The following is a 24,829-nucleotide window of genomic DNA, read 5'->3' as shown; positions in this document are numbered from 1 at the left end:
GGCTGGGAATGCAGCAGCACCACAGCTCCACCCGCCTGCTGTTCTAATCGTTTGCAAGGACCAGCCAATGAGAACAAAGCTAGTTTAAAGGAAGAGGTGCTAAAAAAACCTTGCTTCACAATGTGCATGAAGTGAGGTGTCGCACCACAGCCCAGGTTAAGATGAATAAGGATCATTTTGAAATCAGAATCATGCAAAGATACTATAGTAAGGTCCAAGAACAAAGTACGGAGAAAATTGGAAATGAGCAAAATAGAATCCCTTTGATTGTCGTAAAGGTCTATTTGTGACAATAAACAAATAAAATGATTCATTAATTTAAAAAAAATGTTCCATGAAATTATAGAGCTAGTCCTGAAAACTGAAAGTGTGTGTGCACTTATTCCCTGAATTGCTCTTGACATTTTAGGATATAATATTGCAGTTTTGCTGACACAATCCAGGGAAATACCAAGGAAATGGCAACAAGAACTGTAGAGAAAAACGTTTGCCGTGGGGGAAATGGGAAGCTAATTAATTCAATTTTATTTATGTAGCAATAATTCACAAGGGTAATCATCTTAAGGCACTTTCTGGTTGCAGTTATCTGAACTGAACTGTAGTACTTTGATCCAAAAACCTTCAAGCTTTTATCATATTTTATTCAATAAGCCTATGGATTGTCTTTGGGCTACAACATGCTGGCTTTGGCTCTGGTGGTGAAAGATGTAGTATGATGCACTTGTGTTACACAACATAACCACTAAGTGCTTAAACAGAAAACCTGGATTTTACAGCTGAGGAGTAGCCAGTATTACATCATTACATCACTACGTGCTTAGTAGGTGTTTTTATAGCACACGCTTCAGTTGAATGTGCAAGAATTCTTTGTTGCTGTTGTATTTGCTAAGACATTCGAATAACTAGCTTTTGTTTTTCCTCAGGTGACCGCGTTCCTGTGCTGTGCCACCATCCTGGCCATCATCCAGTTTTGTAACTTCTGTCAGCTGAGTTTCTGGATGCGCTCAATCCTAGCCACTGCTACAGGGGTTGCTTTGCTGCTGCTGCTGTTGTGCAGTCCTCTGGCTGGGGAAAGGTGAGACGCTAACTGCACATACACACAAACACTAAGTGCAGGGTACTCTGTGGGATGCTATCATGAATCCCTATAAAAGACTTAAGTAGTCAAGGTTAGAGTAGGGTAGAGCAGTGATTTCTAGCCAGCCCTTATTGTAAAACAAATTTGCACCTTTTGTGTTTAGTCTGTAGATCTCTGCATATATTCACTACATATAATCCTCAATGTACAATGTACTGACTGAAATGGCACAGTGTAAGTGGAGGTATTCCACATTTTCTCTCCAGAAACAGCAGTTCAGATCGGTGAGAGTCAGCGGGAGAATAATCAATGTGTTTTGATAGAAAAGGGAGAAGTCTTCTGTTAGAAACCGATGGAGACTTTTGCGGAGGGGAGAGCGGAGAGCTCGGGTGAAGTGTAGGAGTCATCCAGAGATTATTCAAGCATTATTCAGCTTTATTTCAAACACGGCACCTGTGTATAACAGCTAGTGCTGGGCGATATGGAAAAAATATTTATCACGATATGAATTATTTTATATCACGATGACGATATATATCACGATATACCACCTGACCCGTGGTCATCTGGAAAGTACGCAGTCTGTAAACAGCGAGCGCAGAGGGTGCAGTCTTTGTTAATGACATGGATGGTTACGCTCATGTAGGGCTGCGTATCTCTGCTCGTCCATAGGTCAGTCGTCAAGGCATAATGCACGACACTGCAAACATCCGTCTCTACTTTGGCCCGGCATGCGTCATATAAGCGAGGCAACTCGACTTATAAGGACTTTGATGAGGTCACGAAAGCTGTCCTTCTCAACTACATAAACAGGGGCCATGCCTTTACAAATGTAACACGAGACGGCTCCTGTGATTTGTTTATGGCGCTGGGACGTTTTCTTATAAGGGCCTTGTGTGAAAGACTGCTGTATCTTTGGCTAGCTATAGTTTTTCTTTTCCCAACTTGCTCCTGTCGTTCCACAACTTGGTTTAGCTCGGATTTTCTGGATTCTTGAGCATTCTTTTTCGTGGACCTTCTGTAGGTGATAGGAGAGATTTGTTGTGTTGCCATCGGGTGCAGGAATAGTTTTATAGTATAGCTTGCAAATGGGCGTCTTCTGCTCCGTGTTGGTGCTGTTGAACCCAAAATGTAACCAAATCACAGATGTACCCCCTCTTTTCGGTAAAAGTGCTTCCTCTTGGGCTGCCTGTGTAGCTGTCTCTGCCTGTTGCATGTCCGGGCATGAAACTGCAACCTGTCGCACGTCCATCGTTTTGAGTTACCGTAAAGCATGTCGCAAATCCGGGTGCACGTAAAGCAGCACCATGTCGCAAAACCACAAGACGGAGTTTCTTTGCGAAAAATATCATTTTTTCATACTTTATTTTCTCTTGCATAAAGTTAAGAGTATGTATAGTGAGAAGACAACACTAATATATTTGCCACAGGCTTTTTAATGGTATATTTCATGTAATAATTTATAAAATTAGGTTAGAAATGATAGAAATGATAGAAGACAAATGGCACAATAGACACTTTTCTATCATCGACACGATATATATTGTCATATCGCCCAGCACTAATAACAGCTGACCTGCAGGATGTAGAGAAGAGCATAAAAGGTTATTTGCAATCCACCCTTAATGAAGCTACTGCAGCTGTGCCTCATCTGTAAATGCACACATTGCTCTTGCTTTTTTCTGCATGCTTCCAATCCGAGTCGCATTAATAGCTGCACATTTCATTATATTATGTGATTGATCTGATGGAGAGGAGGGAAAAAAGCAAAATACATGAGGGAGTTTGTGACATTGTGGGCATCTGTGTATGCAGAGAGACACCGCAGAGGCTTTTGTGCTCCATTATGAACTGATCTCAGTGTACAGGATTAAAAATCTACGGCGCAAACTGCTCTGCTCGCTGTAAAAACGTAACTTTGCTGCCTTTAAAACATCCATAGCATGCATGCATTTTGTATTTGCAGTGAGATGACTTCTTCTCAGTTTCAATAAAATGCCACTATTACAGAGGACCAGAAAGATGTGGGACTCAGATCTAAACATTCAGGACAAACGCTCAGTAAAGAGCTACAGGAGCGAGCCAAAGTTTTACATGGCGCTTCCATGCCAACCATTCTCTCGTGCCAATTATCACTCCGATAATATCTCCCCCTGGCATTCCAAATTAACACCTTGAGCTGCAACTATCACCTCCACACCAGGCACAAAAGAAGGCAGGCTTTTTCCTTTCTTTGTTTTTTTTTTTAGCACTTTATTGCAGTTAATTGCCTCCTGCTGACCTTTTTAAATAGCATTTGTATTGTTAATTTTAAATGCACTCACCTGCAAAATTTGCACTTTGGGAAAAAAAACAAACAAACAAACCATCATGTAACCAATAGAACTACAAAAATTATTGCAATTATTGCTTTTTAGTCTCAAAATTAACACTGAACTTCTTTAGTACATAATAATAATTCCTTTTTTTAATGCTAAAGAAAGAGGTTTGCATTGGTGCACTAGAGTCTGCCCGGTTTGTTTGTGGCTCAGATTTCAATTGGTAGTTTTTAAGCACGCTACCTGTAGCAGATTCTGCAACAGAAATAAGAATATCTACATCATATGCAGGAATTCAAATATCACTCAAGATCCAGTGAAGCAGTTCATCAGGAAAAATGTCTTTCCTCAGAATAATTTATAATTCATTTGTTTTGTGAGCTCAAGTACATTTGCTTTCTTTCTGGAAAGGCTGTGATCAGCTGACCTGTGATGATGCTATAGAGTTTGGGATTTTTAACCACCCATCTACTATTTTGAAAATAAGTTAGCATATCGCTAGTTCGCCAAATAATGATGGGGTGATGTTACTTTTTGATTTCTTGAGTATCTTCCTGGCATCAGCTAGAAGGAACCCCATACTATAGCAAATGAAACATGATCCTGCTTGATATTGTGGTGCATTAAGCCACCTATCGTATTTAATTACTCTGTAATTGAAGATATCGAAACACCATTTTGGCTTGTTCTGCCCACTTTAACCCCTGATTATATGCTGTCATGCATGCGTATTGTTTGTGTTTGTGTGCATGTGTGTGACTGCTCCTGACTGGTCTTCTGACTGACACCACTCTTGTGTCTTTCAGCTCGAGTAATAACAGCTTACCAGTTCAAGGGTGAGTGTCTCCGTGGAAACAGAGGGGTTTGATTGATGACTGACATTTGAAGGGTTAACAGGAGTGACTGCTTTTTTTTCTCTACTCATAACTACAGCTCTCTCTAGCTTTAACCTATGCTCACACGGTCATGCTTTTTATTCTCCTATCCATCTCTCTCTCTTCCTCTGTTTTCCTCTTTGTGTGCTGCAGTAATAATGCCTGCAAATGCCAATAGTGGTGGAAATGACTCATGCAGCTCATGCTGGCTTAAATCTTGTATGAGGGCTACAACTAAGCCTTAATCAAGGCCGCAGTAGAAAAAAATGAAAGTAGAGAACTGTTTCTTTGTATTCTTTGGTCTTTGTTGGCTCCTTTTCTGGGCATTCACGATACACCTGTTTATATTACAGTTGGATATGTAAACTTCAACATTGCATTTTTTATTTTAGTTTTATCAGGGGAATTACAAAAACAAACTGAAACAGAGAAATTCTCCGTAATTTTTTCTCTCTCCTTCAGTGATGGATAAGTGTGGGCCACAGCCTTTTACTGTGGTTACACTGAATGCCTAAAGTATGCATTTTACTTCTATTATAATCAATGGAAGTGGCCACTTTATTGGGTATACTTTGATAGTACTAGCTTGGATAAAGGGATGGGCACAGTCAGCAAAAATAATAGGTAGGCTGTGGCATTTAAACAGTGCTAAACTTGTACCGTGTGAAGAAGAGCTCCCCACACCATTACACCAACAATCTGAATGTTGCAGCAGAAATTGAGACTCATAGGAAGGCAAAGCTGAAAACAAAGCACCTCTTGTTTTGCCTGTTACTCACATAGCCCTATGCAAAACAATCTCTGCAGGTGTGGTTACTTAAAACAAATACTGTGCTGCACACCTGCTTTACAAACTGTTCCCATGCGTTATACATTCAATGTATTCACAGAGTTTGTGTAAGATATGACACAGATCACACACAAGAAATTTTTTCCCTCATTCTTTCGTCTTGATAAAATAACTGAATTTCAATTGTACATCAGAACATCTCGACATCATCAGTTCACATGTTCTGCATTGAGGTGATGATGATAAATAACCCCTCAAATAATATTACATTGAGGATAACTTTTCTTATTCTAGTGCTAATTACAGTTTTTAGCTAAAGTGCATTATCAGATAAAATTTACCAGGCATAACTCCTTGAATTTTCTTATCTGTCACATAAATCCATAAAGTGATTGGATGAAAATCACTTTCAATCAGCCTTCATCTTCTTTAACTCAAGTCTAGTTTCTAAATCTTCCAGAATTAATTAAACTGCAGATAAACAGTGGTTGGGAAGTTATAACTGGCTGCTCTGCAATAAATCAGAATTTTAGTGCAAGTCCAAAATTATACTCTTGCTCTTTGGCAACGTTTGGACTCTTAGATTCTTAAATCAAATTTGATTAAGGCTAAACCAAAATTTCCCAGCATTACTGCACATTATCTGGATTAAGCACATGTAACTTAAAAACTGGGCTAAGAACTGCAAGATATATGTTAAAACTTTATTAAGATGCTATGTCGTAGATTCTCCAAGAAATGGCTGCAGAAATCGCCTTACCATCTTTTGTCTTTCAATTCTCATCTGATCATTTCTCCCATATGTCCCTCATTCTTTTCTGATTCTCCCATCATTTTCTTCCACAGACCAAACACCTCAACATTGATTGACGGCAGTTCAGAAAATGGTCCTAAGATGTTTTCTGACCTTTTGATCTCAGAGGCCATCCTGGCCTTCTTCTTGCTTCTTCTCCTGGTGTGGTTCCTCAACCGCGAGTTTGAGATCAGCTACCGTCTCCATTACCATGGCAACGTCGAGGCTGACAAGCACCGCACCAAGATCCAGATGATGCGAGATCAGGCTGAGTGGTTACTTGGCAACATCATCCCCATCCATGTCGCTGACCAGCTCAAGGTTTTGTTGCCATTTAAATGAACTATTAAACTTGAACTTAATCCTCTAAATACTGATCAATAAATAAACATTTTCTTGTTTTTTATTCTTTGTAATCAACCATTATTAAGCAAATTCTGGCTAAATACAGCAGTAGTAGTTTTATCAGTTAATGAGCAAAAAATGGCAGTTGTGTTCATTTACAATGAAATCTAAATTCACCCTGAATCTCATGTATACACACGTTCAAACTATTGACTACAGTTGAAGATAGTTCTCTCTTGTGAGTTCATTATAATGTGAGCCTCTTCTCTCCATATATTTCAGGTGACCCAGAGCTACTCCAAGAACCACGACAGTGTGGGTGTGATCTTTGCCAGTATTGTGAACTTCAGTGAGTTTTATGAAGAGAGCTACGAAGGTGGAAAAGAGTGCTACCGTGTCCTGAATGAGCTGATTGGAGACTTTGACGAACTCCTTCGCAAACCTGAATTCTCAAGCGTGGAAAAAATCAAGACAATCGGGGCCACCTACATGGCTGCGTCGGGACTGAACGTCGAGCAGATGGCTGAGAATGAATCGGATTCTCCGCATGCTCACCTCATGGCCCTTTTCAACTTTGCCCTTGAGATGATGGGAGTCCTGGATGATTTCAACAAGAACATGCTAGGCTTCGGGTTCAAGCTCCGCATTGGATTTAACCATGGTCCCCTGACGGCAGGGGTCATCGGCACCACAAAGCTGCTCTATGACATCTGGGGAGACACAGTAAACATTGCCAGTCGCATGGACTCCACCGGCGTGGAGTGTCGGGTGCAAGTGAGCGAGGAAAGCCATGCTGTGCTCAGTGCCATGGGTTTAGAGTTTGACTATAGAGGTACTGTGAATGTTAAGGGCAAAGGTCAAATGAGGACTTTCCTTTACCCAAAAAGTGGGGAAAGTATATACCAGGATCAAGCGGAGCAGGCTGTCAGAATTGGACCCTCGTCCGTGGTATTACCTGCCAGTGAGACTTCAGTTGCCCAGCCTGTGGCTGCCCCTTCCACCTCTTCCACTCCTCCCTCCTCCTCTCTTTCCACACTCTCTACTCAACCCCAATATGCTGTAAGGCCTCCAGAAGTAGGCCCTGAGCCTGTCTCAGTTAAGCCCACAGAAGTGAGGGAGGAAGGATATAGGGACGCTGGACAGCCCCCTGCCACAGACGTTCACACCCCTCCTCATTCTGAACTAGGCCCAGAGCCCAGTTGTACACAAGGCCCCTCCCAGGTGCAGCCAGCTCCTCTCGCGCTTCAAGAAGAGGAGGATGAAGATGAGGAAGCGAATGAGCTAACTAAACTCAATGAGGAGTTTTATGCTCGCCTCTGATCCCTTCTGTCTCCTCCCGCTGTCTTCTATTCCTCTTACTGCCCCCAGCTGCTGCCTCCCCAGGACTGATTACCGATGTTGGCGGGATGTCTTTTCCTTTAAGCAAGTGTCTTTGGCATGGAAGACAGACTGGTCACGTCAAAAACAAAACCAGTAGATGCAGTGGCTATAAGATTGTACTTGATGTCTTTCATGGGAGTGTTGCCTGAGTCCTGGGGCGGGTTTTACCTGTGTTGAGCACAGCAGTTTATGATGGCGAACAAGCTGAAAAGGGAAAGAGGGATCTGTTGATGTTGTTGTTGTTGATGCTTTTGTCATTAAGTGCCTTCAGGATTAGAACAGTGAACAAAAATATGAATACTGAACAAGTTTTAACAATGTTAGACTACAGAATATGCTGTGGTTTCTTTTTTCATGCTTTTATTTTGAATGCAAGTATTTCTTACAGAAATCATTATTGTCGTGCCATATCAACTGTTTTAACTTGATCAAAGTCCCGACCTTACTTAAGGGAAAATTATTTTAGATTTTATATAAGTGCCAATGCAGAATGACAGGCGGAGCAGGAAACTTTGGGAAGAATGAGGGAATCACATGAAGCAGTGTTAATTTATGTATTGTGCTTTGACATCAGGGCTTAATACAGTATTCATTTGTGCCAGAGTCTCACTTTCAAGGGACATGCAGGCTGCAGAGATTTTAGTTTGTGTAGCAGCTCAATGCACATTTTAAGCACAGGTCTTGCACAGTGTTTTTCTTTTTTTCGACCACTTGTATTCAGTAGTTATTACCAATAAATAGCTTTTAAGAAACTTTAAACAGAGCTGAGAGAATCAAAAAGACAATAATCAGATAAGGGACTATAGATCTGGAAGAAAGGTGGTTTGAAAAAGTGAGACCATCACAAATGCAGGAAGGCACTTTAAATATAGTGGGATCTGTCTTTCAGGTATTAAACGCTCACCTCTCGCACACATGTCCAATTTTACAGGTAGTGTAAAATTGTCTCGATGCGAGCTAGCTGATATTTCAGCTTTTTCTTTGATCAGAACCACTCCTGCTTGGAAGACCAAATATCTGTCTGGTGATATTTTGTATTTTTGTTTTGACCAAATGAAAAGAGTGAAGAGGAAGTCAGCAGCGTGTTGGCCTGTCTCCGAATACAGCCACTCTCCCATTTGCTCCTACTGGAATCCTGATAAATAGCCAAAATACAAGAATCACTCATTCAAACTACCATAAATTGAGTACTCCCATTTACCGTACTAACATCCACACCAACAACACAGATTTCACTCATTATTAATTATAAGAGAGTCCTAATATTGCTGGGAGGTAGTATGATACTTGCAAGTATTGGCAGCTTTAATGTTGTTTTCATTGGAGTCAATAAGTCAAATGCAGAATATCACCATTCCTGTCTTCTGATGAGGTGAGCGCTTGATACTCGAAGGATTTCAGGTGAAGTATAACTTTAAATGGGACTGTGAGGGACAGTCACTGCGTAGTTCTTGGTCAGTGATGGGGTGGTCCACAGGCTGTTGGCGTGGGTTTAAATTTAGAGATGAGTGACAGTTTCCACAGTACTGTGTGTAAAACCTCAGACTCAAATCTTGTGACTTTTCTTGAATTTCCGTTGCCTTCATTGCTAAAAGAAAAAATATATATAAACAATGGTCAGCCCATCCGTGCAAATTACCCAACAGATCATTGTCGTCTGCCTTTATCTTTGTGATTTGCTGTTGAAAGATTGGGACGTATTACCTTGATCCTGTCAGTCTTTTCACCAATCAGGGCCTCTACTGAATCAATAAAATTGTGCCACTTTAATTGAGTGATTATAGGTGCAGTGCAGCCTAATCTAGCTGATTGTTTGTGGTGCCTGAAAGTATGACTGTATTTTTTTCTTTTTTTTAGTTTTTGGTTTCCAGAAAGTTTTTTTTCTTTCATTTTTTTTTTACCAAGCTGTCATTACGCAGAGGATAGATTGTGATTGTATATTTGAGAAAATCAATGGTCATTGTGTGCAGGTTTTGTTTCTTTTTTGATAAATTCCAGATACTTTTTTTGTGCTTCTTTCCAGTTCTTTCCTCCTGACACAGACCAGCCATCTGGAAAAGTGTGGTGGTGCTCCCATTAAATCGCTTGCTCGTTTTTCTCTTTCCTCACTTCGTGCTTTGTCTTTTCTCCTGAAAGTACGTGTTTCTCTCTTATATTTCCTAAGTGTGTGAGAAATATAAGGTTTTACGTCAACTCAGTCATATAAAAAAGATCGAAATGGGGACAGTTTGCTATTGCCTTATCCATAGATTATTCATTTTCAGCTTTCACCACCACATGTTTAAAAAATTAGTCAGCAGTTGGGTTAGATGGACTTTCTCTGTTCACATGCAAAAATGCCAAAATGACAAGAAGGATGAGTTATGTAGCTGTCGGGACCTGTAGCAAAACATGTTTATTTACCTCTTTCACTAAGCTCTCTGGACGTACACAGCCTGTGCCTTTTGAATGTGGACTATGTTTAATCATAGCATCAACTTTCATAATCGTTGCAGCATTAATACCCTGAAAATCCAAAGAGGTTTCTCCAGAAGCCGTCACTGCAGACGCTGAAATAGTTAAACGAGTCCTGCTTTTGTTGCCCAGAATCATTACTTTTTGAAAGATTTACACTACTTGTACATTTTCTCCACTTGCTCTTGTTTGCCAAATCTAATGAAGCATAGCACACAATGTAACACAAATAAAGGAGAATATCGAGTATCAGCTGTGAAGGAAAGTTCACCGTCTTGTTGCCTTGCGTTGTTAGATGATCTATGGGATTTTCAGGCCATGTGCCTGCAGCCCTACCATGCACAGCAGTGACACTAACTAGCCATAGATCTGAGGTGGCGTAGGAAGAACTCCACAGGTTTGTGGGTACACATCCTCTCCAGTAGCACTAATCTGTACACACACATATGAATAAAATATTACACGCTGCTGACTTATGTGATCTGGGGTGCAGTAGGGGGAGATGTGTGTGAGTGAGACTTGTTTGCATGTGAGTAGTTTCCTTCTTTGCTAGTCTCCCTATTTTTTGTTTGATTCTGTACTATACTGTCATCCTATTTCATTTCAATGTCATTCTACATATATGTTAATTATTATGCATATATTTCCAGTATTCAGGAAATTCAAATCACTAAGCTTTGCTCATTACCTGAATACTGTCCTTCTTTGACAGTGTATTTATAAATGATTTGTTTCAGTTTTGGCAGAAGCTAGTTCTCCCGTTTTAAAAAAGGATAAGTTCATGGCATTCAGTCATCTCTTTTTTTTTCTTTTCCTTTTGGAGAAGTGTGATTCTGCTTTATGACAGAAATAAGGGAAATACATAAAGGCATAGAGTGTCAGCACTTAAGCATCACATTGTCACTCATTTTAAATTATGTCAGCTGCACGTCTTTTCATTATAATTTGCAAGTAAATTCTACCCGTATGTGTTCTAAGTTACACTGGGACAGATTTTAAACAGTGTTGTTTGATTTGAAATGTATTTGTTTTATGTTCATGAATGAGATGTATAATGTACGTTTTGTGCACATTACCCATGTATCATTTATCAACACGTGATAGTAATCTGTACACATTTGCACAAAGCACTCAGTGTTTGTACATATGCAGTTATTTTGTCACATATGATTTTTTTTTATACATGTGCATGTGTCAGATTCTGTCCAAAAACAATGAATAAGAGACACGTATTATCAGATTGATTTTTGTGTGTGTGTTTGCTTATGTGTGAGTTATATGACTTTATTCCTCTTTTTTTTCAGTATGAGAGAAATAAATCTCCAAGCAGAAAGCTTGGACTGTCTAGCATACTGTAACGTGTAAAGTCACGTGGAGTTGAATTTCTGTGCATATAATGAGTGATGACAGACTGTACTGTCATTTAGTTTTGTATTATTAAAACTAAATAAGAGGTGAGGGAAGCAATTTAGAGATTCTCAAAAAGGCAACATGCAAATTAGCCAGGTTTTAGGGAGGATTAGGCCTAACCTAAAAGGTCTCAAAATTGGAGACAGGGTTGTGATCTTCATCAGCAGCCAGCTGATGACTGAAGTTGGGGCGCAGTTTATATTAACCAAGTGCATTTTAACTGCAAGAAGGTATGTTTTAATAATTTGTTGCAAACTGTTAACAAATTTAAAAGAAGGTTAGTAAAACACGATTTCAAAAATGACAAATAAGTGGCTAGAAACTGACAACTTTTAAGTATTTTTTTATTGTAGACGGAAAAACTCCTATATGATGCAGAGATTCATATTTTTCCAGTTATTAAAGGAAATTCAGATCCTTGAAATGTACATTTCATATCTAATTTCTTTTTTCCAGAAAAAATTACGTGAGTTTGTAAAAATAAGGTAAAATATTTAAGTTAACATCTTAAAAAAAGATATTTTTTATTCATTAATGTATATATTTTGCCCCGAGTTTACAAAAAAAAGATGGGATCAAATGGGTTGTAAAGTGCATGTGTGAATCACTGGTTGTGCTGTAGCGCCCCCAGCGGTCAGCGGTGACGGTGTTTTCACGTAGGGCGTGAATGCGCGGCCCCTCCCCCTCTACAGCCGATCTGGAAAAGAAAAAAAAAACTTTTTTGTACCGAAGGAATCAACAGCCGCCATCTTGTCGTGGCTCGGAATTAGGATTTCGGTCCAACACTGGGTTTTACGTAGAAATCGAGCATCCTTCCCGTGATATGACAGCGGCCTTCTGCCGAAAACGAAATCGTAATATCGCTTCGGAGACATTTTGTGCGAAAAAACGGGAATTGGATTGGTGGTCGTCGGGCAGAAAAGCTCCGTATATCTGATTTCCCCTTCAGAGTGCGGTGATTCAGCCCCTGTCGCCGTTCGGGAGCAGTATTGTTTACCGTGGGCAAGCGGTGAGCAGATCGTGACTTTCGAAGAGATTTGCAAAAATACGGCATTTTTATGCAATTGTGCATTTTTGTGGAGCTTCGCGCGATTTTTGCATGAAGAAATTTGACGTCACGCAAAATGGGTACTTTGAACATCTAGAAATTACGACTTTTCTCCCGGAATGCAGCAATCCACCTGATTTAACTGGATCGTCAGTGTGAGGCTCGATTTTTACATGGGGAATATTTTATTTTGGGGTATTTAACGATAATAATGTGGGTGTTGGGTGTTGGATTATCATGGGGTGAATGGCGGTGGCGAAGCGGGGCGCTATTGCATCTCTTTTAAAAGACACTGACTCTCACGGCGAGGAGTAGCTAAACGCTAACAGTTACTTTAGCTGGTAGCAGGCAATTAGCTAGCTATTAGCCAGTTAGCCAATGTTAGCAGGCTGTCAGCTTGCTAACGTGCTAACCGGGAAGGTTTTTGGTGATTGAACAACTTTCTACTAATAAGCTAATCAGAATCATCAACTTAAGCGACCGGCCAGGCAAGATTTCAACTATGGCTGAAAACCTGCTGGACGCCGGACCTCCACTCTCTAAGCGGCCGAAGCTGAATTCACCTGCACTGTCAACGTCTGATGGACAAGGTAAAGGCCTCGACACTGTCGGCACACACAAACCCAAATGTAATGAACATTTGCACTGAAACTTCTCTTTTACTACTTGGCATTAAATCAACCAATGCCCGTGTAGCAACGTTACACGTTATCCAGTCGGTTGATTGTTCTTTCGGTAGCAGTTAATGTGGTTTTACCGCAGTGTTGTGGTTTCATTCTGAGGTGAGCATTTACTGCACCTACCCTTAATACGCTAATGCCAGTCTTTTGGTACACTCTCCTTAACTTCTGCAGCAAACCTTAACACAATACGATCAGCAGAATAACTAACTTGAGCGTCTAAAATGGTCATGGCTACAATAACTGTAACTTTTGTTATCTTCAGAGGTGTTGCATTAGCTTTGCATTGGTCTACTGTAACGCTTTCGTTAGTAAAGAGAATTTGATGGGTCATAGTTTAAAAATCAAAAGACTAAAATAATAATTATTTCTCGAATCAGGTGCAAAGTGGTATCTTTTGTGGTAGCCTGATACTGCATTAACAGCAGGTACACATGGCGTGATAGACTCACAGAGGTAACCTAGGCCCTAATTAGCTTAATTAATATTGTCTTCAAAATCACAAATCACATACGACTTAATGCCAATGTTTGTACACCTGTAAATTCTAAGTCTGACAATGTTTGCATCCATTTCCATTTATTTCAGGTACGATTTTTGGTGTGTGTAATCACCAGTCAGAGAAAACGGTAAATGTTAACATTTAGTAGTGCCCACTTGGTTCAGCTTGTGGCTATAAAACGAAGTGTTAATAGGCAAAAAAACAACAACCCAAAAACCTAGTCTCAATGGCCACTCCATCTATCCCTGAGCAAGCCTACATAGCCACACTCAGTCTCGATGGTGCTATTTTCCTTTAACTCACTGAATTCTTGCAGAGAGTGCAGATAGGGTTATAACGTCACACATCTCAGCAGACGTGTGCCCTGCTGAAAATAAACGTGTAGAAATGCAAGATAGAAATCTGTATGTGTGCTCTGAGTATTGGAATCTGAGTGATTAGGAAATGTCTGTCATATTTCTTGTAATTGGAAAGCAAAGATTGGGGATGCAAGTTCCCACTTGGCCCTTAAAAAGTTCATTTGTATTATAAAACAAGACTAGTGCTTATTTTAAATCAACTTTTTGACTTGTTCTTCCAAACTTTATAGCTGAAATTATAAAGTCATCTGGAGACTTAAAAAAATCCCTTGAGTAACATGTCTTTTTTCTTTCACCTGGTAGATTGTCCCTGCTTGTTTTTGTTGAGGTGGTTTGTGAGCCCTCAGTGAAAACCTGAGTTATTGCAGCACTCTTAACTCATCTGCTGTACTGTGTGGCAAAAGTGGAGTAGCTGAACTGCATTTCTGCAGCGCTCGCTGTTTCTGTGATGGGAAAATGCTGCTCCTGGTATGAAGATACAAAAATGAGTTGATTTCATATTTTCACCATAATTGGAAAGTAATGTATGCTTTACCTGCAGAAGCACCCCCAATTAGAGTTAAGCTACGGCTCAGCAATTAACCAAGTATAATTTCAATTCCAGTTTTTGTATTTCAGTGAAAACAAAGTGTTAGGGATAAAACTAATTTTGACTGCAAAGCTCTCTCTCTTATCTTTCTCCTGTGTGCTGTACATCAAGCACAGACCTTTCATTTATAGTGCATATTTTTGCTGTTTGGTTCACTTCACGCCACAGTGACATTTTAGCTGGAGTCCAGCGTTAACCAGATCTCTCTAGAGTAGTTAAAAATCTCATTGTTTCCATTGGTGAACTTGTTGAATGATCATTAGCAGTTACTTTTGTCACTGTATCACTCAAGGTCCTTCATCTGGTCTGTTTTCTGTGCAACAATTGCACTTCCAAACATCCCCTGGGGATTTTCCACAAATTTACAGGCTTTACAGTCAAAAATACCCATTAGTCTGGACCTAAAATGTATTATCAGACTCCCATGTGTCCTTTCTGCTCCCTTTACCCATTGTTTTGATTTTATTTATTTTTTTAATTTTAAACATATGAAAGGCTTCTGTGAAAATACACTGCATCCAAAATCTTTTTGATGTGGGTAGAAACTCTGGCTTACTGTATTAATCAAAGTCATCTTTATTATGATTTTTGCTGTAATCGAGGCACATTAGGTTCCGATGTAAAAAGTCCTATTTGTTTAGCTGGTGTCTTGTATGTTTGCTTTTTAACCAAGAACTGAAACTTTAGAGCCCAGAAAAGAAACATTAAACTAATGTGTTTTTCAACTGTATCGTTTACAGCGTGTGGCACATTAACGTCTTGAAAACAAAAGAAAGCTGTTTTTAGTGTAGATGCTATTAAGGGTAGCTGTTGGCCCTCTGTTAGTGAAGTGCTGCTGTTAAGCCTTGAGCGGAGCATTTTTGTTTTGACCACCTTTAGCGTTTTCGAGACCAGACTTGACTTGCAAGGAGCGAGTTTAACTGTCAATCTATGTGATTGATAAGTTGCTAACTAATGGGCATGTCCTGGATAATCCTTCTTTCTGACTCTTAGAGTGACCATAATTTACACAATGAAGTGACTGAGCCCTTAAAATGATCACTAATGTATGTTCACTGGGAAAGAAAGCCATGGGATTTCCTTTTTCTCTTCTGCCATATATAAGTGGACGTCTTTTGCAAGTTTGGGGTGTCCCTGCTAACCATTAAAAAGAATCAAGGCACTTTTGTGTTGGCTTTACTCTCACGGTTGCTCTTTTTTCCGGCTGTGGATTAGGGAAACGAGACCTAGGACAGCAATGTTTAAAGTTGGGACATGTGTGACTACAGATGTTGAAATGTGGTTACTACTGCTAGTTGGCTCCAGAAATATTAGCTGGGTTAAATGCCGTCTAGCCATTGAGTAGTGCTGCACATTTCTGCTGCTAACACAAGTAACAATAATCACAGTAGTTTAGAACCATATACAGTGCAGAATAGGTTCAATATAACGATATATATCGGATGACAATATGAAAACGCCTATCATTTCATATTACGCTATCGTTTGTTTCGTGGTGTTGCAAAATAAACTGTTTTCGGCAATATTGTTTTCATCGTTTTGATGGTCACTGTAGAAATTCTTAAAGTTCTCTCTTTTTTCTTCTATTTAATATAACCACACTACGGACGGACAAGCGACTGTTTTTATGCATTGCCGTTAGCAACAACGACGGTAAAACCATCGCGTGTCTCCACCGTCCGCTTGTTTATTTTCCACATAAACCTTTCACAATAAAGCTGAAGATCCTGTTGAGATTTTTCAAAATAAACTGAATCACGTGAAATAGTATGCAGAGTGTTTACGGACGAGAAGCTAAAAAGAGCCGTCAGGTGCTTAAAAAAAATAAACCTTAGAACAGGCTTTTCCCCGCAGCACACTGTGTAATAAATACTCCCAAAAAAAATTGCGGCTGGTTCAACTTCATGCACTTCATGCAAGTCGAGTTGCCCGAAATTCACAGAATTTACAGAAAATGTAAAATTTTTGTGATATGTATCGTTGTTGGGATGATAAATGTTTTATATCGACATATGAGATTTTGGTCATATCGCACAGCCCTAGTGCAAAAGATATTTTAAATTTCCTATGATAGGGATTTTTCGGAAATACTCATTGAGCAACAAAAGTATGTTTACTTTTGATTCTACATTTGTTTACACTGTCATTAAAGGCATTACATATATAAACTGCCAAAAAAGGTGTATGGCTTACTAAATTTGTGGTATTTATTATTTGCTGACTTTAAGCCCAGCCTCACAGTCTGCATGTAGCCAGAAAAAATAGTTTTCCTGTGTCTGTCATTTGCACATGTGCCTCATTGTGTTTGATTTTGTCAAGTCTTCAAGAAGACCTTTCAGGAACAATGGCAGTCACAACATCAGTGATTATAAATTACAAGAGCTATCACACATGACAGAGCCACCACATGTCTGTAATCCATCAATAAACCTGCCACACCCCCTCTTTATACTTTTTGCCAGTTGCAGTTGGGACTCAATGGACCCCCATGGGACAGCGCAGGGCAGCAGTAACATCAGCTGTAAATTACTGCAGATAAAGAGCTGGCTTTCCCTCTTTGATGACAGTCATGCCTGGAGCTTTATATGCAGCACCCATCTGCCCTAACATTTGGCCTTTCCTCTTTCCCTTTTCCTAACATATAGCCTGGCTTTTTGTATGAGAAAAATAGCCAAATTTTAAAACGAAATGAAAGCATTAACATACGTTGTTGTTCTCTTTGTGATGTCTGTATGCGTGAGCAGTCCTATTTAAACCTTTGTAGCAATGGGAATTGAGAACCAGTTCCAGCTGAGATCAGATTCCAAATTGTTCACTTAATTGCAATTATATGACGCCAAGTGTGTGTGTGTGTGTGTGTGTGTGTGTGTGTGTGTGTGTGTGTGTGTGTGTGTGTGTTTAATCACCGCTGGCATGTTTTCTGTCATACAGTGTAAAATTATGTCACAGTTATGGTGATGAGGCTTTTCCACACCTAAGATGAATGGTAGTAGTCTTTTTTTTTTTTTTTTTCTTTCTCTCTCTCTCATGCAAAAAACTGGCTAAGATGAAAAGTCCAGCCTATAAGCAGAATTAGTAATGGTATTTGTATTGGCATTATCCACACCCTCAATAACGGCAGCTGGTAAGGAAACAAGACCAGAGTATCGCATGGTATGATTTAGTTTTGTTTCACAGCAGATAACAGGTCAGAAAGACAAATGAGTTAAAAATGGTTTTAATAAAGAAAAACATTTTTGCAGTTCAGTGAGAGGTAGAACATTACGAGTAGTCAAGTTTTTTGTGCACTTGGGGAGTTTTTTTTTTTTTTGTTTTTGTTTTTTTTTCTCAAATTGGTGGGGCAGAACAAACATGAGCCCCTGTCTTTCTATTAAGGCCATCTGTTATCCTCCTCTTCTACCCCTTTTATTCACAAAAAAATGTGGTTTTGCATGCACTTTATGTGATCTAATCTTTTGACTATTTTTAATGAAAGAGCAGGGTTTTTTTTGTTTTGTTTTTTTAAATTTCATTGTTTAAGATTCAGTCACCATGTTTGAATTTTTTAACTGTGCCCTGTGGATTCTCTCACATTCTCTCTATAAATATGTAGGTAGGTTGGGCCTCAGGATATCTGTGTCTGTCTTAGGTTAGAAAACCTGAAATTTGCGCTGAAACCTAAGAAAAATTAGTATTTGGTACTCGTTTGCGTCTTAGTTCTGTTTCAGTTGTCAGTCAAAGATTTGTCAGGGACCTCCCAACCCCCAGACGTCCAGTTTCTTGCTCACTCCTGCACAAATGGCACTTCTAATATCTAAAAGGACAGGCGGTAAGCTTGCAATGCAGCCACTGATTGAGGCATTTATGCCTGTGCCTTGGCAACCAGAGAAATCATGAGAGAAAGATGGCGAGGATCAGCAAAATGGTTAAAGGCAGATGAAGGGACTTATTACCACCAACCTACTGCTTTTAGCTGACTTAATAAGCATCAAAAAAATGGGCGACATGGTATTTTAAACGCCACTCATTTCTCATGTCTGTGCTTGTATTTAAGCTTAAACAGACCATTTGACTGTTCTATTTTTGCTCATTATACTTGGAACAACTTTAGCTTCATGAGGTAGAGAAGAGTTAGACTGAAGCTCAGTATGTGTTTTGTGTTTGCAGAAAACCTAGAAAACTAAACTAAATCCCCAAGAGGAAGTAGGAGTACTTGAGGAGCTCCACATGACTATAATTTTACCAATGGATGATGTTTCTGGTTGTATTTTCTTAAGAAAAACAAAATCCACAAAGTTTAAAGGTGAACAATACCATCTCTTCCTGCTGATTCAAGCAAGCCAAACTAAAGAATGTAGCTGTGTTAATGCGATGAGGAACACAAACAGTACAGATCACTGGATCATGTTGCAACCACAAACGAAATAATGAGAATGCATTTCTAAACTGGGTGCAGACTTCAAAAACTTGGTTTCCCCTGTTGTCATCAAATCTCCCCCAAAGCAACCCGCCTAGAGGAAACAAACCTGTGGGTCAGATGTCATGTATCCAGTTGCAGATTCCATGCAGGTGTAAATGGATCTTAACTGCTGTTGCTAAATTAGTCTGTTTTTAAAAAAATAAAAAAATAAAAAAAAAAAATAAAAAGGTCTGTTCACCATAGATGAGATGATGGTATTTGTTAAAATGGGGAGGGAAGAGAAGTCTTCCTGTTACAGATCCACATTCACTCCCTACCAGAGACAAAGCTGAGTGTGCTTTAGATAGAAGTTCAGCATTGACCAATCATCACCTGCCTCTCTATATTAAAAAGCCAAAAAATAAAATGATATATTTCAGAGTTTTTCTGGCACCATTTGGCAAGGGAAGCAACATTAAAAGTCTGGTTGACTAGTTGCATGCACACTTATTGCTACTGCCTCTTGGGATAACTTGCTAGCTAGTTAATGCATTTGATTTAATAAAATGAAGTGTCATTATTACTCTTAAAATCGTCTTGGCTGTACTCTGCTGTTTTTTACTTTTCTCAGTATGTTTGTGCTTGCCTTCAATGTAGAACTGGTGATTTCAGCTACCAGCACATTTTCATACAAAGGAGGAAAGACACATCAGATTTTGCTTTAAATGACAATTCTGATATGGCTGAGTACTAGTGGTGCAACGGATCAAAAATCTCACGGTTCGGATCGGATCACAGTTTTAACTCACGGATCGGACCAATTTTCGGATCAGCAAAAAAGACAAAATTTTAACATTTACTTATTAACTTAAGTATTTTTTACCTATTAAAAACATTCAACTCAAGACTCATTCCACGCAATTATATAAAAACAAATTAAGGTGCAATATAGGGCAGTACAGGGCTTTATATCTACCACTCCGCTGTGATATAATGAGCGGTCACGGTCACGTAGCTTTCCGTTGACCTGGAGGTCCACCCGTTTTTAGTTGAGCAACAAAAGATGCGTAGGACAGTTCAGCCATAACTTTAAACTTTTCCTGCTCATGCATGCCTGGGTACGATCTCGTCACTGAAGTGGACGCGCAACGGGATATCATAGCGTGGCTCAAGCACGTTCATCATAGTTTAAACCCCTTGTTTTGCACAACGGAATACGGCCTCCCGTCTGCAGCTAAACACCCCAGTAGCTTTTGAAATAGCTTTAGCCCGGTCGGATTGGGGAACAAAGGGCTGCTTAAATGACGCAAACTCCTCTGCTCCTCCACTTGGACCGCTAGCGCTGGCCATAACTATCGCTGGCCATAACTATCGCTGGCCATAACTATCGCTGGCCATAACTATCGCTGGCCATAACTATCGCTGGCCATAACTATCGCTGGCCATAACTATCGCTGGCCATAACTGACCATGCGCACCATACATATACTTTTTTTCCCCTTCTTTTTCAAATCTTTGGATCACGTGCGTGCCGAACCGTGGAGTGGGATTGGTTCAGATTACGGATCAACCGTGATCTGTTGCACCACTACTGAGTACTAAATTCAGCAAACAGTTATTTTCATATTTTCTGTTTTTGATTTGGCACAGGCTCTCAAGGTGGACTGTAAACAAAGCTATTGCAGTTTAACTATTGTCTGTAATAGAAGTAGTCTTGTTGGATTTAAAAATGTTTTAAACTGAAGGTCTGTAACTTTTCTTGACTATTTTTTTTTGAGTGTCTCTGGCCACAATCAGTATTTATTTACTCAGTGAAGTAATTTCTCTGCTGTTCTTTCCAACTGTTGCAATGGCATACTTTCTTGGAGGATTTATTACTGCAGAAAGGAAACCTAAAATAAGAGTCCCTTTCCACTATTAAGTGGATTTGTTTTGCTATCCACCATATTATATTGAGCAACAATTAAAAGAATGCCAGTAGCAATGTTGCACCTGTCCCTCTGAGAGCAGACGCACATGGCTTTAGGGCAAGATGACAGAAATCTCCAGGCGGGATCACTGCTGGGGCTGCTTTTGTAGATATTTATAGCCATCACCTCAAGACAGTGGCCAAAGGGGGGCGGGGGAGAGAGTGATAAAGTCAGCTATGGGAGGGTGTAAAGGAGCTTTATGAACGACTATGTGAAAAGTTGACACACTGATTTGTGTGTATCCACTTTTGAGTAAATCACACATTGTTTCCCGAGTTACGTGTTTTTGTGTTCATATTTGCACTCATGTAAGTGACCCTTCTTTACCTGTGGATGTTTTTCTTCTGCCTTTGAGACAGTGAAATGGTATGGAAAGTGAAATGTAATCGACGTTCCCATGTGAATTTTTCGATGAGAATTCTCCGGATGGTTATCACATCAATTCGCACACTGGTTCAACTTTATGCAGACTCTGTCCAAGGGAGCTTTTATTGTAAGGTCCGATTTAAACTTTCACATTCCTACATACAGCTCCATGGATTATGTCTGAAGAAAACTTCAGGGCTGCAGTGCATATGTTAAAACGGTTAATGCCCACCTTCCCCCCTCCTTACGGTTGGGGTTCCCCAGACTGCATGTGGCCATACCCAACCAAAACATTGCTTTGCATTTTTGGTATCCAGCCAACACGCTTAAGGGCAAGGTTACGGTGTGTTTAGATTTCCATTTTGAAATGAAAAATGCAATGCCAGGCCTTAGCGTATGTAGTTGAAGTGAATACAGCTGCTTGAAGAGCATCCATGTGCCTGCCTGATAGATGGCATGGGCTGAGAGGAGTGAGAGAGGAAAAGATGGATTGTCCCTTCAGCCTCAAACAAGCTTCCTCCACATGGAGCACCTGCGTGCCTGATGCTAGGGACAGACAGCGAGCTAGCAAGGGAGATCTGCAAGCCTGTGTTTACTCAGGGAAGTGTGTAGGCCAAGTGCCCTCATTAAAGTCGGGATCCTGACTGAATCTCAATGAAGACGTCCAGCAGCAGTGCTCAGTCCTGTAGCATTAAGGTCTTGTTCGTCTTATACTGAAAAGTGATTTGCTTAACAGCGCCTTTCATACAGTGACATTTCTTGGCTTCATTACTTTCAGTTGCACAAATTCAGTAAATTTGCGCTTTTGTGGAAGAAATTGTCAGTTGCATACATTCCAGTTATGTCCTCCACTCTTTACAGAAGACCAACAAACCGCTCCACAACATGCTTTTGAAGAAACAAGTTAGCCAAATAAGATTTCAGGTAATATTTCTACTCTCGTCAGGCACGTTGTACTGAATAGGCAAGTTAATGTCACTTACAGAGGGGAAATGAAAACGGGAGAGCTGCAGTGTTCAAAGCTTGTTTCTTTGGTGATTTTGTGCCGTTAGGTGAACTCGTGATCAAGGCTGTGGAAAGTGATCTTGTTTCAGTTTGTCCAGAGAGTTGATTCTTCTTGGTGATTCAAAGCTGTAAGGCATGCACAGCTCCTGTGCTTTTGTCACCATCTTAATCACTAATTCTCAAACAAATCGTGGCTCCCTAGGCTCTCACCATTATGCTCACAGCTCTGGATGGTGTGACACAAATATTCCTACGCCACCCAGCAGGAACCCCGAGTGCTGCTGGATTCTCTTGTCACACTGTGTTTGTCAGCCAGTAGCGATGCTTTATCACGCTTTATGCTTATTTTGTCTTGCACTGCAAGGGACAAGGCCACAGTGGGACAAGGCCAAGGCAGCAGCATTTAGCATGTTGGCTCATTAATATTTCATAATTAGAATGTTTGTGAACACTTGGACTGAGTCCAAGGGTCAACTGAGGAGTAAGAGCCCTTTTTTCTTTTTTCAAACACAGCAGGATTTTTCATGGCTCAGCCTTTGGGTGGTGACTACAGTCCATTAACTAAATGTATTGAATCTGTTATTTGATAAAAATCACGTTCCTCCCCCCCCCCCCCCCCCCCCCCCCTTCTGATCATTTGATGAGCAAATGCCTCTAATTCTCATAAAAATGAAAACTATAACTGACAAAAATGGTTACAAAGTTTTATTACCATGCTGGTAGGGCTGCTCAATCGAATTTTAATCTCGATTACGATCTGGGCTTTCAGCGATCATTAAAAATGACTGAGCCGATTATTAGCCCCTCCCTCGTGCTTTACTCTCGCGCTGCTCCATGTGGCAAATCGAGCGCACCTCTCTGCATTTCGAACACGTGTCACAACAATTAAGAGCAGCGGTCCCCAACCTTTTTTGCGCCACGGACCGGTTTATGCCCGACAATATTTTCATGGACCGGCCTTTAAGGTGTCGCGGATAAATACAACAAAATAAAACTAGTACCGGTACCGGAAATTTTTTTTTATTCATAACACACGTGAAAAGACCAAAGAAAATGGAGTTAACGATAAAAACGATAACAAAATAACGCTGAAAACCGATAAAAACCCTGAAAACTACATTTCACACCTGAGCCTCAACTCTCGCGGCCCGGTACCAAACGACTCACGTACCGGTCCGAGGCCCGGGGGTTGGGGGGCCTACTGATTAAGAGGACCCGAGGGAAGCTCGGAAAGCTAAGCAGAAGTTATTAGGGCTGAACGATTATGGAAAATAATCTAATTGCGATTTTTTTTTTTTTTTTTTTTTTTGCCCCAATATTGCGATTGCGATGCGATATGCGATTATTTTTTTAAGGTCTTTGTCTTCTGTATTATTAAACAAAGACAAGCAATACATCATATAGTATGGCCAATACTATATTACATTAATTTTAAACTGTTCTTTCCTGGAAGACAGACCTCTGTTATGATGACATGAGGTGATGCATGAATTGATGACTGACATTTTTATTTAACTTCTTCAATCACAACAGTATATTTGAACATACACAATAGTTTATTTTTAGCTTACAAACATCTGAGCATAAAGTGCTGACAAGGAACCCTGGTGTAAACATTAAAATGAAAGTCAGTACAATGTGCAGATTGCAGAAATATACATAAAAAAATCAGTGGCTTTACCACACTCAGTTTTTCGACATCTGTGAACTACTAGACAGTCATTAAATTAAAAAATAATATTAAATAAATAAAACTAATAAATAAAAAATACACACATCTTACTGATCTCTGCAGTCAGTAACATTACACATAAAGTGCAAACATAATAGCAATTGTATAAACACACACACAAACACGCCTTTAAAATTTAAAGGCGTGAAATTGGACGGTCTAGTTCTGATTAGCGTCACCGCTGTCTCGGTGGAGTTTAATAAACTCGACCGTCTGCTTCTTGCTATCTAAAATATAACCAGACACTGGTGTAAATTCTTGACTGTCTCATACTTCTGTTTAATAAGTTTTCTGTTTGACGTTTAGTCAGCTGTGTGAAAACCAAGGAGGAACCCACCCGGGGGATTAATAAAGTTTTATTTTATCTAATCTAATAACTTTAATCTCAGCCAAACCGATTTACTCACGAACAAACAAAACACTGAAAAAAGCCCAACAATAACATTTTTAGGTTGTCTAAGTGACTTATATATTACGTTTAACCCGAGCAGCGAAACTCCGCGGTGATCTGAAAATGATGTCCCGGGAGTTGTGCCGTTCTCGGCCGCATCAGTAACCCTCGAGCTCCCGGCTAGCTGTCGAGCTGGTGGGTAGCAGACGCCTCTGAAAACGTCGAAGCACTTTTGCAAATATGGGATATCTTGATAAACCGAGCAGATATTTGATGTTTACACAACTACTTTCTCGCCTGAAAATATGTTAAAAGTTTATTTTGTGACCCAGAAAGATTAGTATGAGTAATTTTAAAACTTAGTAG

General features: G+C 39.9%; 2 protein-coding genes across 6 annotated transcripts in view; both read left to right on the top strand.

The window, feature by feature from the left end:
• adcy9a (adenylate cyclase 9a) overlaps positions 1-11,340 on the top strand; it is a 49,652-nt gene extending 38,312 nt beyond the window's left edge. The window contains exons 8-11 of one of the 2 annotated variants that reach the window (XM_086296437.1): positions 924-1,075; positions 4,203-4,232; positions 5,908-6,175; positions 6,482-11,340. In XM_086296437.1, the coding sequence (XP_086152563.1) occupies positions 924-1,075; positions 4,203-4,232; positions 5,908-6,175; positions 6,482-7,519 (1,488 nt within the window). In that variant the 3' untranslated portion in view covers positions 7,520-11,340. The remainder of the gene's footprint in view (positions 1-923; positions 1,076-4,202; positions 4,233-5,907; positions 6,176-6,481) is intronic. The other variant, XM_086296438.1, reaches the window with a different exon arrangement.
• Positions 11,341-12,155: 815 nt separating this feature from the next.
• crebbpa (CREB binding lysine acetyltransferase a) overlaps positions 12,156-24,829 on the top strand; it is a 50,328-nt gene continuing 37,654 nt past the window's right edge. For 3 of the 4 annotated variants that reach the window (XM_086296435.1, XM_086296434.1, XM_086296433.1), the window contains exon 1: positions 12,156-13,081. In XM_086296435.1, coding sequence (XP_086152561.1) covers positions 12,994-13,081 — 88 coding nt within the window. In that variant the 5' untranslated portion in view covers positions 12,156-12,993. The remainder of the gene's footprint in view (positions 13,082-24,829) is intronic. The other variant, XM_086296436.1, reaches the window with a different exon arrangement.

Source organism: Aulonocara sp. 'chitande type north' Nkhata Bay, linkage group LG6, assembly GCF_057382095.1.
Source record: "Aulonocara sp. 'chitande type north' Nkhata Bay isolate Kocher_YH1m ecotype deep benthic linkage group LG6, A_spYH_male_GT1.1, whole genome shotgun sequence".
Taxonomy (NCBI): domain Eukaryota; kingdom Metazoa; phylum Chordata; class Actinopteri; order Cichliformes; family Cichlidae; genus Aulonocara; species Aulonocara sp. 'chitande type north' Nkhata Bay.
This window is presented reverse-complemented; position numbering and strand designations above follow the sequence as displayed.